Below are 18,863 nucleotides of genomic sequence, written 5' to 3' on the forward strand. Positions count from 1 at the left end.
GAATTCCTATGCATGTTGTGGGGAAAAATGGAGAGGAAGATACCTTTCTCCTTGTCTTACGGCACATAAGCTAGGTTCCTCCAGTGAAAAGGAATAGTAAGAGAATCCAGACAAGCAAATCAACTATGGATTTTGCAGTGATGGCCATGAACCTATATGACGTTGAAGGGGGATTAGACAAATTCATGGCTTTTAAGGCTATCAATGGCTACTAGTCTTGGTGACTATATATTCTTATTCAGAGTATGAAAGCCATTTGCTGGGACCACAGTAAGAAGTTGCTGTTGCATTCATGTCTTGTTTGCAGGCATCATATTGGCAATTGGTTGGGACTGCAACAGAATCCTGGACTAATAGATGTTTGATCTGATGTAGCATGGCTTTTCCTATTTTCTTCTAAATATTATTGTGTGTGCCTAGTATGGATGCTGTGAGGCTGCAAAAGTGTGTGCATTTCATGTGTGGACCTCTAGTTGTATCAACAAAAATGTGGGTCTTTTTCATGGAAAAATGTTTGGAAGCTCTCCTGTCTTGGTTCTTTTAAAGATTGGACACTGCCAAAAATGGTGACAATTTTAAGAGAGAGAGAAATAGAGGCTCTGATGAAATATGGCTCTGTTTGTATGGAAATCCTTCCCTAAAAAACGTCTTCCTGTCTTTAAATTTCCAGCCTTTAGGAAATCCCACAGAATATTGATTCTTTAGATTGATCTTCAGTGACTTACTACCATTGTGAATGCCAATATTATGATTTTTTTAAGGTTCATCTGCAGTGACCTGTTACCATTGTGTAATACGTGTAACAGATTTTATTCTGTTCATACCTTTCTATGATGTTATGATGAAGACATTAGCCAGTATCTATGCTGGTTATGGAATTCTAGGAGTTATAATCCAAAAAAGTAACATTTCCAAGTTCTGGTATAATGCAATTTCTCAATTTACATTTTCCTTTGTTAGCCCCTTTAGATCCTCTTCAAAGAAAGGTAGAGTGCAGTGTTAAGCTAATAAATTACATTGGGGAGAGTTAATTAGATTTAAATTGGGATACAAGAATATAAATGTCTGAAAATGAATATAGGTTACTTTTTCTCTAAAACACAGGTCAATACTGATCTGTAGTTATGACACTTTGAAAGGTATGTGGAGTAACAAAGATAAGGTGAAACAGAGACAGTTCAGGAACTAAACAAAGCAGTGAAGTCCCTTTAATCATTAGAACACCATTTCAGCTTTCTGCATTATAAGGTCCCCTAAGGAGCCCCCCCATTCATGCTGTTTGACCTTTCCCTGTGTAATACTTGGGGACATTTTCTGGGGCATAGTCCCAGCCTAAGGTGTTCCCTATTTAAGCAGAAAGCTCTCCTCTTGTATGCTGTGGGTCAGAGGGAGGAAAGGCACAATTGGAACATTTCAACACTTTTTATGATTCTTGCAGCAGCAGCAATCCAAAGGTAATTGTTACAGGAATGTCTCTGTATTAAACAACCTTAAGGTAGCTCTAACAACGCGAAGTGTCAGAGCAGGACCATGAGGTGTAACACGCATAATGACAACTTAGGGGTGGCATTTGTATCAAACTAGAATTATTTATGCCACAATTTGAAATGCATTCCTCTGTAAAATGCTCTTCTTTTTTATCGACACCAAGAAAATGATTACTTGCAGATTATTTAACTCTCTACAAATTTGCCTCTAATTAGTCTTACTGTGAGAAACAAAATGACCACAGTCCTGCTTTGCACACTGGCACACCAATTCTAAATAAACACATTTATTTGGCAACAAATCCTTCCCATTGATCTCACTGGCACTTACTACCACATAGCTGTGCTCAGTATCCCAGTCTAAGTCTATTTTCCCTGCTTCTACATGGAGAAGTAAACCTATTACACACAAACCACCTATCACAGTGCAAAGCAACCCAAGCTCTTCCAGACCACTGAAACTTGCATCCAAGGTATGGCTCTCTGTTTCCTCCATAGTGCTTACAACAGCCGTACACTAATCCCATTTTAATATTTCTTGGGGATGCTTCACAGGCCCCCAAAGACTGTACCACTTCCAGAATTTCCTCTACATTTCAAATAACTAGGATGCACAACTGAATACTGGAATACAGTGGAAGACCAGAGTCTGCTGTGCAAAATAGAAAAATCAAATAATAATTATAATAACAATAATAATAATAGAATAAGATGGGGTTTGGGGGGAAATGGGGTCCATATCTCTGGTTCTTCCCCATTCTGTACACATAAAAGGTATCCCACATGCTTCAACAAGAGGCCTGAATTCAAATCAAGAGATGGGGGTAGTGGACATAATTCTGAGACAGTGGCTAACAAGACAGTTCATTTACAGGTTACTTTCATGATTTTCTTCTGTCTCTACGGTCACTGGTGGAAGTCCCCCATTGTCATTGAGTCGTTTGGCCCTGTACGTTTCATAGTGGATGTTGTGAGTTACTTCTTTTAAGTCTTGAAGGTGGGTCCTGAAGAACAGGGGAGAAAAAAAGTTTTAAAAAAAGAATATAATGCAAGGAAGAGAACAGAGAGACGGAGCTACCCTATCATGCAAATAACAATGTACCAATGTAACTTTATTAGTTAAAGAGGTAGCAAAGAGGTACCACAAGCATTAGCTCATCAGATCATACCTTTCTTTTGCTTACATTTATCTATTTAAAGACTGCATACTTCTTTCAGTGATGCAGCATTGCTTCTTCCCTCCTTTTGATATGCCCTGCACAAGATTATTTTCTCCTTCATCACATCAAGATTAGCATTTATTTTCAATACACTTGACTTTTTAAATTTATTAAAGAATTTTAGAACTATGCCAAACTGGGGAGAGGGAATCTTCCCATCTTCCATCAAATCAGTTTTGTTTTGTATGAGGAACTACTTTCTTTTGTCTGTCTTGAATTGAATTTTTAGCATCATGGAAAATGGAGAACATCAGGCCACGCATCGTTTTCTGTCATGTCTCTCCTTGACCAACTTTTTTTAAAAAACTAAAACTCTACAAACATGTACCTTCCCTTCTAATCTCTTGACAATGTTGGTTGTTCTTTTCTAGCTCAAACATTAAAAAGAGATGAGGATGTGAGAACACAGGAGGGGCCTCAAGAGATTGCAAAATTTCCAGCTCATTAGGTTGAAAGACAAGAGACTACTTGTGTTTTTATTGTGTTTCTCTCTCACACACACAATTATTATTATTACTTGTATTTGCATTTTGTAAATTTATGTAATACATTTTTAAAAATTAATTATTCTTAACCACCATAGAAGGCATAAAGAGACTTTCTGACCATCCGTCCCCCCAAAAGTAAAAAAAAAATGTTAAGGGATTGGGGACAGAGGTGCTATGGGGTACATAGGAGCCCTAAGGGGTACATTTAACCCACAGACTGCATGTTGCCCACCCCTGCTTTACTAGTTGGTCACCACCATTCCAGAGCCATTAGACTATGGAATATGTTCTGACCTGGAATGGATTGCCTTCCATCAGGGTTGGGTTCAATGGAGGGTGACAAGGATGATCAGGGGGCTGGAAACCAAGCCTTATGAGGAAAGGCTAAAAGAATTGGGCATGTTTAGCCTTAGAACAGAAGACTGAGGGGTGATATATAACACCTTTCAAATATTTCAAAGGCTATCATACAGAGGAGGGACAAGATCTGTTCTCGATCATCCCAGAGTGCAGGACACAAACAATGGGCTCAAGTTAAAGGAAGCCAGATTTTGGTTGAATATCAGGAAAAACCTCCTAACTGTTAGAGCAGTACGACAGTGGAATCAGTTACTTCGGGCGTTGGTGAGTGCTCCAACACTGGAGGCATTCAAGAAAAACTTAGATAATCATCTGGCAGATATGCTTTGATTGTATTCCTGCACTGAGAAGGGGGTTGGACTTGATGGCCTTGTAGGCCCCTTCCAACTTTTCTATGATTCTGTGATTCCATGAATGTGGCCCTCTGCATGTTATTGGAGTGGAATTCTCATCTTCCTTCAGCATTAGCTTTGTCAGCTAGGGAAGATTATAGCTACACTCCAACAAACTCTTGAGAGCAGCACTCTGTTTGTCCAGCCCCCCCACCGCAAATTACATTTAACATTTCACTTCATCTAACATTTTCCCCCTCAGAATTTACGTTAAATGACTTTAAAGTCTTGGAAAAATCCAGTGTTTCTAGTATTCATAGTACTGTACGTTAATAAGCAATTTCAAATGCTACAGTTGTTCTCATATAAACACACTTTACTTGTTTTTACAGTTCTTCTCTGACCAGACAGTTATTTTCACTTCAGTAGGCAGGGCCCTATAACAGTCAATGGACTCACCTAATGACAAAATCCCGCAGTAGAGCAAATTCACAATGGTTGAGATTTTCCACTATAAATAAAGAAAAATACATTACTCATGCCTTACATAAGAGCTCCAACAACAGAATTACAACTGGGAGAAAATCATGAAAGTCAACTCTTCCCTTGAGCAGCAAGACTACGTAAAGTTGATTGCTTGCATCTTCTAGATTTCCCATCTTGTCTGAAATAACAATCTAAAGTTTAGTGGGGTTTTTTTGGGAGAACTGGAATCTGCCAAAGCACCTTAATAAACTACCAGATAGGTCTTCTATTCAGATATTACCTGTTTAAAATGTAGACCCCCTGTACTTAAAACTATTTCATCTTTCCTTATTGTCAGTTCTAGCATAAATTACCCCCTTTGATATTCTTCAAAACATTTAAAAACTATCAACACATAGTTCATTAATTTTCTTTTCGGTATACATAGTAGGTCATCTTGTTGGTGGGTTGCATTTGCAGGGAGAGATGGGGGTGGAAACATTTCCTTTCTCTTAACTTTCTCAAGTTAATGTATCCAAAATGCAAACTAATACTTCTGTCAATAAAGCACAAATACCGGGGTTTCTTTTCCTCCTACAATTTGGTACCCAGATCACGTACCAATTTGCCAGTTAGTATATGTCTTATACAGATGCAGTTTTCACGTCTAACATGTTATGATTGTCCATATAGATTTTTATTCTTCTGCTCTCTCCATCACTGTCTAGTTGCTCACTGAAATTTTCAGTGTTGAAAGTATCCACAGTTAATTCTAGTTTCAGTCAAATAAATTATACCTAATGGCCTCCACCGGAGAGAGAAGAAATTCAGGAAGGGAATGGCAAAAGAGTAAGACATAATAGCAGTGGTACCAATTTTAAACTTGCCGTTGATTTTGCTATTTTACCTTGTGCAGCCTATTAGTGTCTAAAAGTATGTCTGTTCCAAATGGCAGGATGATCATCTGTTTACCTTCAATGACTCCCCAGGGTGTTTTCCTTCCCAGGACCCTTTTTCCATTCACCTGGTATTCTTTGTCACTGCCCACAACTGCAAATGGCATACTTTCCTGCTGAGAATATAGAATGAAATGTATATATTTCTCTGTACAACAGATAAGATCAACAGTTGTATTTCTTTGCCATCTTGCTCCATACAGTTTTTGCTCACCCTAGTACATATTTGTTTATAAAACCGGGCTACTGCTGGTCAAAATAGTCTTTAGGCTAGTTAGACATGGGGATGAATAAAAAAATGAATTGCAATATTCTTTAAAAATTGCTGATTTGTTAAATATTTGTCCCTTTGTATTCATGGGTTCCAGAGACCCTGACAAATACAAAGGGATGAATATTGCCCCATTTTTATTCATCCCCCATAGGAAGAGAGGGAAGGCTATGCCTATGACTTTCCCATTCTGGCTATGGGCCTGCCAATCAGCTGATCAGCAGGTCCATAGGCAGCCAGCCAGCCCCACAGCTAGCCACCTCCACAGCCTGTCCTCTGTCCCTTCCCCTCCCTACCTTAGCTGCTGCCCACCATCTGCCACTGCCCAGTGCTGTCACCATCCATCGCTGCCCACTGCTGCCACCATCCATTGCCGCCCACTGAAATGGCCTCCACAGCTATGGCCTGCCAGAATGGACATTGGCTGCCCTTTGCAAAGATGGTAGCTGCAGCTTCTTTTAGGGCAGGGAAGCTGCAGCCACCATCTTTGCAAAGGGCAACCTGGATTCCCTTAAGGCAGACCACAGTGGCAAAGGCCATTGAAATCAATATTAATAAAAAAAGGTGACTCACAGCTGACCCCTGACATTAATAAGCTGAACCATACAAAGCCATAATAAACAAAATATACAACATGCACCAAATAATAAATGAAAAATGATAAAATGCCATCAAATCCAAACCGTACATATGCATTACAAAAGATTAGCATGGAGTGTTGCCATAGGCTTCTCTAAATTATACTGCCTTTAGTAATCTTCTGAAAGACTATAGGGAGGACCCAACAGTCAGTCAAAGTCATCAGCATCTTACCCTGATTTTGTCATTCTCTGTCTTATCTTCAAGGTCCTCATCAAATTCCTTCTGGGGATAAAACTCAATTCCATTTACTTCTAGTTCTTTGCGGACCTGAGCAGAGAAACATTCCAAATGAAAAGCTATGTAAGCAGAGTATCCTTGGCATAAGATAGAAAAGTTGTGCATTTATGTGTTTTACTGGTTGATTGTCAAGTAAGAAGATATTTACCCTCTGTTTGAACTCTGTTTTCTCCTCTAGAGTCATTGTGTCTGCCTTGGCAATAACTGGAATTATGTTCACGACTTTGCTCAAGTGTTTCATGAATTCCATATCCAAAGGTCGCAAGCTACAAACCAAGAAGAACCCTGTTAGGAAACCACCACGGCCCTGTTCTTCCTAACCACTGCAGATTTTGCATTTTCTTAGTTCCTAAGTTATGAAGGGGCGGACAAACAAAACTCTGGATCTCTCCTTGTTTCTTCTTTGGTGGTGGTGGTGGTATTCAGCAGCCGTTAGACATACACAGAATGATAGGGAGAGAAATGAAGAAAAAACGAAGGAGATTGCAAAACCAGAAGTTAGAACAAAACCCACAGAAACAAACACCTTAATGTATACTATCATGTGCAAAGATTTAACAAGAGTATTTTGCCAAATAAACATGCTTGGTAGAAAACCACAACGGATAGCAGATTCCCAGTGGGAAAATACATGTGTGTGATCTTAGTATACAACAACATACACAAACATATAAAGATTTTTTTTCTTCCCTCAGCAGCACAGTACTTCTATTTCCAGCATGCTTGGATTGTCCATTGAAGGTTTCTGCTAATTATGAAAAGGGGCAGGAAGAGATAGACAAGAATAGAAATGGAACACCATATCCTTCACTGGTCTTCATTTGTACATTGTTGGATTTCTGGCAGGGCATGCAATTTGCATGACAAGGCATGTAAATTTTTTTCATCACAGCGATCACATGGGCGGAAAAGTGGAAGAGATACTACGGCTAGTATGTCAACGGTGCCATCTTGTGTGTATATATTATGATTATCCTGGTCTACTGTGCAGCATATTGGGATAGATGTGCACACTCTATATATATAGGTGCCAATTGGATTCTGGAAGTCATATTTTGTTCAAGCATCACACCAGAGGCAGCTTCCCATCCCACCCCTTTTGTACATGCTCTAGAACTGCTAAAAGATACGTACGAGTGACCTGTTGGAGAGATAAAGTAGAGGCAACAATGGACTCTGGTGTCTGGGATTCGTTTCTTTCTTGCAATATTCACCTCCTCCTTCAGGAATTTTTCATACTGTTCGTTGATGTATTTCTCAATTGGCTCCCAGCTAAGAAGATCAGGAAGAAAATGAATTTAAAAATAGGCAGAGATATGTAATTTTTCCTCACATTCAGCCAGTGTACTGCTTAATTTCATATATAAAAAGACACCAGTTTGGCACCAGTAATAAGAAAACAGGAATGGGAATTTGAACAAGACAAAAATATGTTCAGATTTGTTTCCTGTGGTAACCTAGATGATTACCTAAGCCAAACAAACTCTGAGATGAGAAAGGTAAAATGCAGAAAAATAGAGGACTAATGCATTTTCTTAGAAGAGAGTCTTACTGTTTAAACTGATGTTTCCCAACCTTGGGCAACCCAGGTATTCTTGGACTGCAGTTCCCAGAAGCCCTCACCACCAGCTGTGCTGGCTGGGATTTCTGAGAATTGCAGTCCAAGAACTCCTGGGTTACCCAAGGCTGGGAACTGCTGGGTTAGACTATGACATTAGAATGTTACACAAATAGGTGTATCCAAAAACTGATGTCACAGAGGGTTGGGAGAGGGTGAAAATACTTCTGGTTCTCCTTATTGTGGAAACGGGCACAAGGAGGATCTGGGTCATTGGGCTTAGAAGTCAGATAAAACTAAGCTAGCCAAGTAATATGACACCTCAGAGTCAGGGCAGAGTCATTTTTGATGGCTAGGCAGGGAGAAAAATGCACCCACCAGCTTCAGTGGCTGCTGAATTCCTGCTAGCGATTGCATCCCCAAAGGCCTTACCTATGGCATACATGATACATGGGGCATTTCTTCAGGAATTACGTGGTCATGGGAGGCTCACTGCCAGCCACAGACAGTTTCCCCCCCACTTAGACCTTGCATTACTGCTGTCAGGATTTGTGCAGCAAGTCTACTCACAAGTCAAAACACTAGGGCTCTTCTCATGCCTTACTGCACATAGCAAATTGGGTCCAGTTACATGTTTTCTCCTAAGTCCCCTCCCCTTATTTTGGGTTTTGTTTGTTTTTTGAGACACCAACATGTACATCTTCATACATAGGCAATTACTGTAACCCCGGTGACAACAGGGGATGGGTAGAGATGGATGTCTAGATTTTAAAGCATTGATTTCTGTTGGAGTTTTTGTAGTCTTACATGATGACTGGAGAAGGTGTGGCTGGGATGGACTGGGGTGATTGTCAATTTATGCGGCAGTAACCAATTGTTCCTTCCCTGCCTCTGAATTCAAAGAGAGCCCTGCCTCTCTGCTGGCACTGAGTTAATCTGTTGAAAGCAGTCTGTTGAAGTCTGTTGTTGAAAGTAGTCATGTTTGTCAGTTCGCTGTTTGATCTGTTCAATTGTAAGTAATGAAACTTTTAATTCTTTCTACTGTTAATGTCTCAGAGTGAGTCAATCTATCAGTTAATGAGAAAAAAAGGTGCACTAATCTGGGGAACTTGAAGCTATTCTGCTCTGTGGATCCCTGCACTTATCCAGTACAGCTAGAAGAATTTAATCAACATTCAAAACTCTGTAACAGTTTCCAGCCTTGGTTCCCCAGATATTCTTGGACTGAAACTCACAGAAGCATAACCACTAGCTGTGCTGGCCCCAATTTCTGGGAGCTATAGTCCAAGAACATCTGGGGACCCAAGGTTGGGAACCACTGCTTTAAAGACACTCATGCACACAAATAAAATCTTCTCTTCTTGCATTGCCATTCACCCTGAGGTTTCTGTCCACATCAGAAGACCCATGGAAGCATAACGTTCCCTAAGATAACGTTCCTGAGACTTCCCAAATGTATTGACAACAGTGAGCACAGAATTTGATGCAGGGTATCTGTCCGACTGTATTCATTTAGTAAGAGTATTGCAAAATCTGGACACAGAGAACTATGTTAAAATCTGCTAGGATATTACACTGGTGGCCCTCCTCCACTCAAGATGGCAGTTCCAATTGCCTCAATCTCAGGTTGATTCACTGTAGGTGTCTCTTAAGGAGATTCTGTCCCTTCTCATTCTGGCTGCATATGAAAGATTCCTGTGACTTCACTAACGGATCTTGATGTTCTTCAAGGGGAATTGTTGCACAACATAACTCCTAACATGTATATATGATTTCTCAAAGTCTGTTTTACAGACTGCTCATTATTTATTTCTTTGAGTTTCAAAAAGAAGATGAAGAGGGAGACGAGGAGGATGCAGAGTGCTTGGTGGCCTTTTGTTTAAAGAGCTGGGTGATAAATTCCAAACTGCTGGCTGAGGAGGGGTTTGAAACTGTACCTTCCCCACAGAAGCCTTTTTCAGATTATATCTGTGCCCATCTAAAGAAGTTAACCTGGCTCCAAGAACAACCATGAGACTTTGGGAGTTTAATAAAAGTCTGTATTTCTCTTAAGTACCCACAAGAACTTGGTGCACAGCCTGAAGAAAATGAATTATTATCAAAAGCTGTCTGCCTGTTGTTTGCTTGATTTGTTTTAGTGGTCTAAGAAAGGCATCACCTGCTCCTGCATTTGTATCATTATTTAAAGTTCATGAATAGGCAAGGGGACCTCCCACCACATTTTTGAGGTGATCCCCTAGTATATAAATGGGTCCCTGTATATATTTATCCTTTGCATGTGGAACACTGACATTCTTAGCTGACCCTTGATTTGTAAATAACTCAATAACATGACTGCTCCAGTGTTGAGCAGATGGGATTGGAGGCCACAATAGTCCTCTTCACTGTTTTGGATTGTTTTACCCTTCCAAGTGAAACCTGTCTCAGAACATGGAAATTCTATTGTTCTTCATGCCCTGCTCCTTTCCACTACTTATTAATCACCCAAGAGAAGAAGAGAGAGCGCAGTTTGAACTGAGAATCTGTGACAGAACAAAGCACTCACCAGTTTTCATTGTTAATCTGGTCACCAAATCCAGGGGTGTCAATCACTGTCAGCTTCATTTTCACACCACCTTCTTCAATAACTGTTAGAAAAGATGTTGCTGTTACTCTCCTCTGTACTAAACTCTTTTGAAGTAATAATGGCATGACATCCCTTAAAGAAAACCGAGAAGTGAAGCAAAGTGATCGGTGTCGCCCTGAGAAAGAACTACTATTCCCTAGAACAATGAATATGAGAGAGGCAGGGTGGAGCATGGGCTCTGGGTGACTGAGGAACAAAGGGTATACGTTGGAGGGTCATATGTTGTCCCTCATTAATATAAATATAGCAATTACTTTCTAGCATTTTAGATGATATCTCTTTCCTTCTGGACTGGTTAATCTGCTCGCCCAGTACCTCTCCAAAATGGTACATTTAAATGTCTCTCATATTTTATCCTCCAGCTGCTACGTCCCTTCTAAAGCACCCCCCACAGCACCCCCAAAGCTGTATTTTATCACTTTTGTAAATATTTCCACTGTCAAAAACTGTCCAGTCTATGTCCACAAGTGTTACCATCCCCCCCACCCCGCATCTTCCTGCTTCTGTAAAATATAAGCTGGGTCAAAATGCCAAGATTTTTGAGTAGCAGGGATGAGGACATAATCTGCTAACTGCCCCCTTATGCTTCCCTATCCCCTCTGAATTATTGGCAGTTGTTACAGTAAGTGGGAGAGAAACTGATTTTTCCAGGAACAGCGTTATTTATTGCAGGCTGCCTCTGTGGCAATGCAAAGTATCTGGGTGGCTTGGTTCTGAATGACAATTAAGAGGCATTAGTTGTAGAAAATGTCTGCTCATCTGTTAATATTGACTGATTCAACTACCTTTTTAAAAAAAAAACTTTGCTTGTTGCTTGACTATCATGATGAGCACCTCAACTTTGAAATTTACCACCACACTGCTTTCCCACAAGTAAATGAGTGGTTTAGGTATCTGGCTGTGGAGCCAGAGGTTGGAAGTTTGATTCCAGAAAGCTATGCTTTCCTGCATTTCCAGTGTGACACTGGAAATGAAGGAAAGCATAGCAAATGCTTTTAGTGGCACTCAGGGCAAGGAACCCACAGCGGTGGTGGAGGAAGATGATATATGCAGTATCCTTTCAACCATTTCCTGAGTCTTGTCTTCTTGCTGTGAAACCGTGCTCACCAGTACCATTCCTGGGCACTGGGGATAGCTGGTTTGTTTGTTTCTTTGTTTGAATCTGGCATAATGCACCGCGGGTTGTCTTGATACTGTTTGAAAGTCAGAGAGGACATGAAAACGATGAATTGCCAGAAATCGCCACCCTGGCCCTTACCGTGTCCAATTGCTTTGATTTCAACTGTCTTAGGGATCTTTTCCTCACGGTTCCAACCTGAAGATTTGCGACTCACTTGGGATTTGAATAAGGTATTTACAAGTGTCGACTTGCCTAATCCACTTTGGCCTAGGAAAAAGAAAGTACAGAATTGGTCACAACTCTTTCATGTCAGCCAGTAGAACCTTGCTGCTGGAAGGCAGGCAGAAGATGTCTGATCGATCAGGCTGCTAATTTCCTGAGTCCTCCATTCTCATGATCCAATGCACAACCAGGGGTGCAAACAGTGTCCCACAGATATGCTCATAGTGAGGCTGTCCAGATAGCCATGCTGCCTATACACAGACCACCCCAAGCCCTTTAGGCCCAAGCCTTCCTACCTACAACCATGATGTTGAAGTCAAATCCAGTTTTCATGGTCTTCTTGCGCATTTGTTCTATGATGGTGTCAATCCCGATGTATCCCAGAAGGTTTGAATTAATACCAACAGGCTTCATTGGCACTGCTGGTTTTTGCCGGGGTTCTGGCACCAGCTCAGACATGGCTGCTTCTGGGTTGGTGTCTGCAGGGCCTGCAAGTGGAGAAATAGGTAAGTTTATCCAAAGTGCTGTGCCATTGATCTACAAATTGAAATCCCAAATTCTACTTCTGTTTGCATTAAAGAGAGTAAGTCCCCTCCTCCTCTTTCTCATTTTTATCAATTGCTTCTCTTGCCAGCATGAATGGTAAAAGAGGAAAAGGGCCAGTTTCACATATGTAGCCATTTTTGTCATGTCGTTGTGTTTATGGACAGTAGGTGGCTCAGTTGTAAGTTCAGCCATGACCCGACCTGCTTCAAGTACCACCACGATGGGGAGAGAGATCAAAGCAAAGATTTCTGTGCAAATTGTGTAGTAAGCCCAAACCACTATCTGCTAAGGATAGTGACCACTATGTTTTTTTTAATTACAGAGGGAATTCTCTTCTTGAATGGGTTTGCCATTGGAAGGACTGTCAATTCAATTCTGATTTTTTCAAAAAAGAACCATAAGATGGAAGATCAAGCATCCTGAAGTTCAGCAGACTGAACAGGGATACAGATCCCCTGGTAAGAATGAGTCTTCCTCATATCAGATGAACTGTAATTCTGCTTAAATTACAGAAAACTATTTCTTATTTTGTGTCTTACACAAAAAGTAGAATGCATAATTTTTCTAGGGAAACCCTAGAAAATACACACCAAGATTTCAATAACTTTCAACTGAATATCAACCTCAACCTGCAACCATCCATACAACAAGTGTCTTTTCTAGATACCATGGTAAAATGACAACATGGACAACTCATCACTATGCTGTACCAAAAACCCACAAATCTATACACCCACTTGCATGTCTTCAGCTATCATCCCAAACATACAATAAAATCCACTACTTACACAAGATTGCAGACCCACAAGATAGAGACTCCAAACTCAAGGATTTACAAAGTGCATTCCTCAGACTACAATATTCTCTCTATATGATTAAGGAACAAATTAATAAAGACAGATATCCAGAGGCAACCTACTACAGGATAGACCCAGAAGGGGAAATAATAGAACACCACTAGTTGTCACCTTCAGTCCATAACTGAGACTACTCACGTGAATCATAAGTGATCTCCAACCCATCCTCGACAAGAGCACTTCACTTTCCAAAGCCCAGACAACCCTCCAACCTCAAATGATTACTGACACACAATGGACTACGCAACACTAACAGAGGTATGGGAACAAAACTCTGCAACAAACCCAGATGCCAGATCTGCTCCCACATTTATTCAGGCAACAGTTACTGGACATAACGGTGTCACACGCAATTGTATCAAAGGTACTTTTACCTGTTCTTCCACAAGTGTTATTTATGTCATTTTTTTGCCAACAATGCCCATTTGCAATCAATATAGGAAAAATGAGACTATCTCTAAGCAAATGAATTAACAGGCATAAATCAGACATCAGGGATGGCAACACACAGAACTCCATTTCACATCATTTTAATTTAGCAGGACATTCCACAGACAATTTGAAAGTGGTCATCCTAGAAAAAAGAAACTGCAGGATAAGAATCAAGAGAAAAACAGCTGAGATAAAATATATACACATGCTAGACACACACATCAATGGATTTAATATCAGCCAAGGCTTTTTAGGACACCACCAGAAATAAACACTACAAATATTGTACTGTACAAACATTATACTGCATCTCCCAAATAATCTGCTCTCCCCTCTTAACAGATCCAGCTGAGAAACTTATAAGGTTAAACAGATTCTTTACTTTGCTGTCGTGGTCATCAATTGCCTGGAGTAATTAATACACTATTGCAACTGATTACAAAGGAAAACTTGTAAGAGGGAAAAGTTAATCAAGGACTGTAAATAGCCAATCTAATTATCATTCATGTTGCTCTACCATTGTTATTTTATGACAAAGGTTCTCACATCCTAGACCTGCATATCAAAGACACTAATATCACAACATTATACCCACTGACTTTCTCACCAACCAACCAACCACAAACTCTGTGTTTTGGTATCTATATTTTGATGCCATGCATACATATTTGCCATGTTACATTTCTTTCTCTTATGTCTGATGAAGTGGACTTGTCCACAAAAGCTCACATTAAAAAAAATTAAAAGTTAGTCTTTAAGGTGCAAACACATTTTTGTCTTTTTTACTTTTTATTTCTATTTTGTTTTTACCCATAATGCTTGTACATGGCTATGTCTTCTACAGCTAGAATACACAAGTGTGTGCAAACTGGTGTCCTCCTTTTTGGTAGTGTATTTCCCTAGCTCTGCTTTGGGAAATAATATGCCTCAGGCTGGTGTATTACTGAAGAAACAACTGTATAAATTAGGCAGTAATCAGCAGCAAATGAATCAATTTCTGGCATGTTGTCATAATACCAACCTATGGTAAACCTCATGGAAGGGACAAAATGCCACACTTAGATGTCTTCACATCTGACACTTCCACTCTTAATTTTCAGCTGGGCTTCTTTTAAAAAAAAGATAATAACAATACAGAGATAAAAGTTGAAGGCAGAAAGAGGATGCTTCCTTTTTAATCTGAACTGAAAAATGGCTCCTTATTCCTTCATGGTAGGGTGGATCCAGAATGGATAAGGCTTTACAATGATAATGTTGCAAAGCATCAGAAATTAAGGTTTTTCTGTAACTCAGAAACCAGCTGAACATACCCCCACAAGGTCTATTTTTTAAAATTATTGGACTTAAGCGACCCACAAATAGCTCTTCCAAGTCACTATAGTAACAGAAATGTGACGGAAACGCTGGAATAAGGCTTTTTGGAGATCAAGCTCAAGACCTCCTTGATGCAGAAAATCCAGAACTGAAGCATCCTCAAAAGACAGCCTCAGCTTTTCTCTGATCACCATCAACCCAAGCAGGTAACTGTTCCCCACTTACTCATACTGTAAAGTTGATGTTTCATTTGAAATGTTTCTTTCTGCAACTTCAGCCCATTTTGCCTATACATGTTCTTAGGAGGTGAACAGGAACAAGCTGACAGTCCTTCAGGTACCATGCCTTTACTGGCATTTCTTTTCTCCAGGCTAAAATACCCAGTTTCTTCTATTGTTCCCTTAGGGCTTTCCCTCCATGACTTCTTTTGATGTCTTTAAATGACATACAGACAATGCTCAAGGGCAAAGTTTCTGACCTTTGGAAAGAGAGGAGTCTTTCAATTTAGCGTTATAATTTTAATGTGGTCAGCTAAATATTGACAAGGGAAATGTACAGCTGTGTTGCAGCAGCGCACACTTCGCATACAGGTTACAATTATATATCATTTAGAAATTCCTTTTTAAATGCTCTGCTACATCATTCTTAAAAGTACGTCTTTTATTCTGTGCAGTTTTAATCTAGCTGTATCATTAGTGATAAAGCTATTTGTATCTGTGCTTTGCTCTTCCCCAGTAGCTGATTGAGCGCTTTCTGACCTGGGAGTCTCATCTTCCAGCACTATCTCATGTTTCCTTTTGGATGGTCTCATTATAAGGTTTTCATGTTAAGGAAAGTTCAGCAGGGGTTTACCATTGCCACCTTTGCACAGTACCAACAAAAGTTAACTTGAGTGTCAGTTCTGTTGCCTCCTCTACTAAGTGTCATTTTCAGCTACCACTGCTGCCCAGTGGGTGCCTTGAAGAGGGTGGATGCATCTGAGTCTGGTGTCTCAGCTGTGACCCTTCAGCGCCCCCCTACTGCCCCCTTTCTGTTCTTTCACCCCCACACCGCCCCTTTTCGTTCTACCGCCCCCCTGGAAAATGAAATCGCCCCCTGGGGGGCATTATTGCCCACATTAAGAACCACTGGTCTAAAGGATTATGTTTCTGAAACTTTATTTAAAAGACCCCAGTCCAATATCGGACCTAAGAGACCAAATGCCAGGTCTCAGGTAACAATTTCATCTGTGTCATGAACTAGCTTGGTAGTCTTAGGCAAATCACTCTCTTTTCATCTTAGTTCTCCCTCAAAGGCTTAGTTACCAGGCCAGGATGTTGCATTGTTGGATGGGCTGACAGCATCTCAACAGGATCTACCACTTCACTGAAAGTACCCCCTACTTCCTAGGGCCCATTTCAAAGCAATTTCCCGTCTAAAGCAAAGAACTGCATGGCATCTCTCCCCATTCCTCATACAGAAGGCAGCCAGACTGGCAGTTAACAAGACTGTATTGCCCTCTGCACCTGAAGCAGGAGACACAGATGGGTCATGTTGGATATGAAGCACTAATCTAACAAATGTGAATAGCCGGGTGGCTTGAAAGAAGCCTTTCCCAGTGGCTGCCCCTTGGCATCTGCTGCCCAGTGCAGTTGAGTTGCTCTGTGTTGTGATAGGTAAGCCTGGCTCCTCTGCCCTCTTTTTGCTGGCTAGCTGAGCTTTCCCACAATGCTCCTGCAGCAGTATAACTCTTGAAGAACTATGAAGAAGCTCATGGGTGGCCCCAAACCTTCTCACACTCCCCATAGCATCGTTGCACGAAAAGCAGAGGAGGCTTGGCAGAAACAGGATTCAGCTCTACTTCATCATGGATATTACAATGGGGGCAGCAATTCAGCTGTTTTGTTAGATCAAAAGCATGATTTGAGCTTAATTTATCTTTGATAGTAGCAGAAAGAGGCACCCTAAGGACCTCTCCCCCCCTCCAACTACTCAACATTCACCAATCTCAAAGGCCATTTCTACTGAACATAACACAGCTGTGTTTCAATGGACATGCGCTGTTTGGGAAACCTGTCACTAGTCATGCTCCTACGCTGCCCTTTGCTGCCCTCTGGGTACGCTTGGGTCACATGAGATTGGATGGACAGGGAGGAGCACCCGGTCTGAGTGTGTGATGGTGTTACTTTTCACCCAGGGAGGAGCAATGGTAACCAGTACACACTCTTGGGGCAGGTAGGTTCATACTTTTCCAGCAGAATTTTTTCTGTCCTGTAAAATTCGGCAACCTGCTTCAAAACCCCAGTTGCCCCATCCTTGTTGCAACTTAACTTCAGTGCAGTAACCCAGCTTTATTTCTGCTACCTAGAGGACTCAGTGGTCTCTGAAATAAAGGATGGGAGAACCAAAGCAAGCTCTTCTCATTTGGAAGCTAGCCTTTAGCATTTCATGACCTGTTTGTGATTTGGTGCTGACACAAGACATCTATCCCCTGAGGCTTCAGTTGTTGTTTTCAGCCTTTCTGAAGCTGTTGCTGGCCAGAAAAAGTAGAAAAAGGGGGGGGGAATCCAACCCTGCAGCCTTCTTCCTACTTTCTCTTTGTTTTCTTTTTTTAACCTTTATTTGATAACACATGCAGCACAGCCCAATCTCATAATCCACAGGGTTGTACCTAAGCAAACTCTCATCTCATGTGTTTGTTATATGGGAGAAACCACCAGTAAATATAAATATACATTAATTGTGGAGATAAGAAAGGTTTTGCTTTCAGACTAAAACTCACTAAATCCCCCAGTCAGCATGGCCTGTAGCTATGCCGGCTGGGTTATTCTGTGGACTGTCATCACACAAAAAAGAATGTTCTCATTTCCAGTTACCGGTAATTGCAAATCACCTTTTACTTAGTATTGAAGGATTACAGAAACCATAAGCAATTAGATTCTCCCCCAAACCATCCAGATCAAAACGGTTTTAAAGTGGCCTATTTTCCATTCTTTGGCCCATTCTCTTTCTCCTTGCTTTACCATTGCCTCACAGAAATGCACCTAATCCTTCTCCAGCTCTGCTGTGCCAGGGGTAAGCAGTCCACCCTTTAGACTGGAATTGCCTTTATTCTGAACAACCAGCTAGAATCCCAGCCTGTTCTATTTTTGCTAGGCTTTTTTTCTTTTGTTTCAAGGAAATGCCTGGATAAGGATCTCCTCTTGCCATGAATTTCTATTCTTCTTATTTAAATTTCCTTTTTATTCCCCCAAATTCTATTGCCCTGTTTTCTGTTGAGAGTATATTTGGCAGGGGCCAACAACTGGTGTTCCTTGGCCAGATCTGACTCCATGATATATGCTTACCAGTCCCTCAGTTGCCAAGTGTGATGCAATTCCAACAACCGATTTGGTGTTTATAATAAGGCATTTTGCTACTGTCTAAAAAATGTTTTGCTTTGTTTTGCTATTTATGCATGCATGCATGCATGCATGTATAACATTTTAAAAATGTCCTTCATCCTTAAAAATTCCAGGGTGGCAGTGTACAAATATAGTTGTGGGGCTTTTTAAAAGTAAAATATAATTTAAAAAAAACACTAACTCCCAAAGATATCATCAGAACAAAGGAAAGCAGCAGATGCAATAAAACAGACAATAATCAGCCATTTAAAATGCTTTGGCAAACAAAACAAGTTTGAATTGGCACCAAATGAATTGCGGTATTAGTGCCAGTCAGACCTATATGGGAACAGCATTCCACATGAGCC

At 40.7% G+C, this 18,863-nt stretch overlaps 1 protein-coding gene across 6 annotated transcripts in view; it reads right to left on the reverse strand.

Moving 5' to 3' along the window:
- Nucleotides 1–1,407: 1,407 nt before the first annotated feature.
- SEPTIN3 (septin 3) overlaps nt 1,408–18,863 on the reverse strand; it is a 29,707-nt gene continuing 12,251 nt past the window's right edge. For 3 of the 6 annotated variants that reach the window (XM_073000172.2, XM_078376111.1, XM_078376112.1), the window contains 9 exons: nt 12,281–12,472; nt 11,901–12,029; nt 10,562–10,643; nt 7,593–7,730; nt 6,607–6,724; nt 6,393–6,488; nt 5,325–5,421; nt 4,347–4,398; nt 1,408–2,491 (listed from right to left, as the gene is read on the reverse strand). In XM_073000172.2, coding sequence (XP_072856273.2) covers nt 2,356–2,491; nt 4,347–4,398; nt 5,325–5,421; nt 6,393–6,488; nt 6,607–6,724; nt 7,593–7,730; nt 10,562–10,643; nt 11,901–12,029; nt 12,281–12,472 — 1,040 coding nt within the window. In that variant the 3' untranslated portion in view covers nt 1,408–2,355. Of the gene's footprint in view, nt 2,492–4,346; nt 4,399–5,324; nt 5,425–6,392; nt 6,489–6,606; nt 6,725–7,592; nt 7,731–10,561; nt 10,644–11,900; nt 12,030–12,280; nt 12,473–18,863 lie in introns of all 6 variants that reach the window. The other 3 variants (XM_073000171.2, XM_020787873.3, XM_020787874.3) reach the window with 1 other exon arrangement.

Source organism: Pogona vitticeps, chromosome 5, assembly GCF_051106095.1.
Source record: "Pogona vitticeps strain Pit_001003342236 chromosome 5, PviZW2.1, whole genome shotgun sequence".
Taxonomy (NCBI): Eukaryota; Metazoa; Chordata; class Lepidosauria; order Squamata; family Agamidae; genus Pogona; species Pogona vitticeps.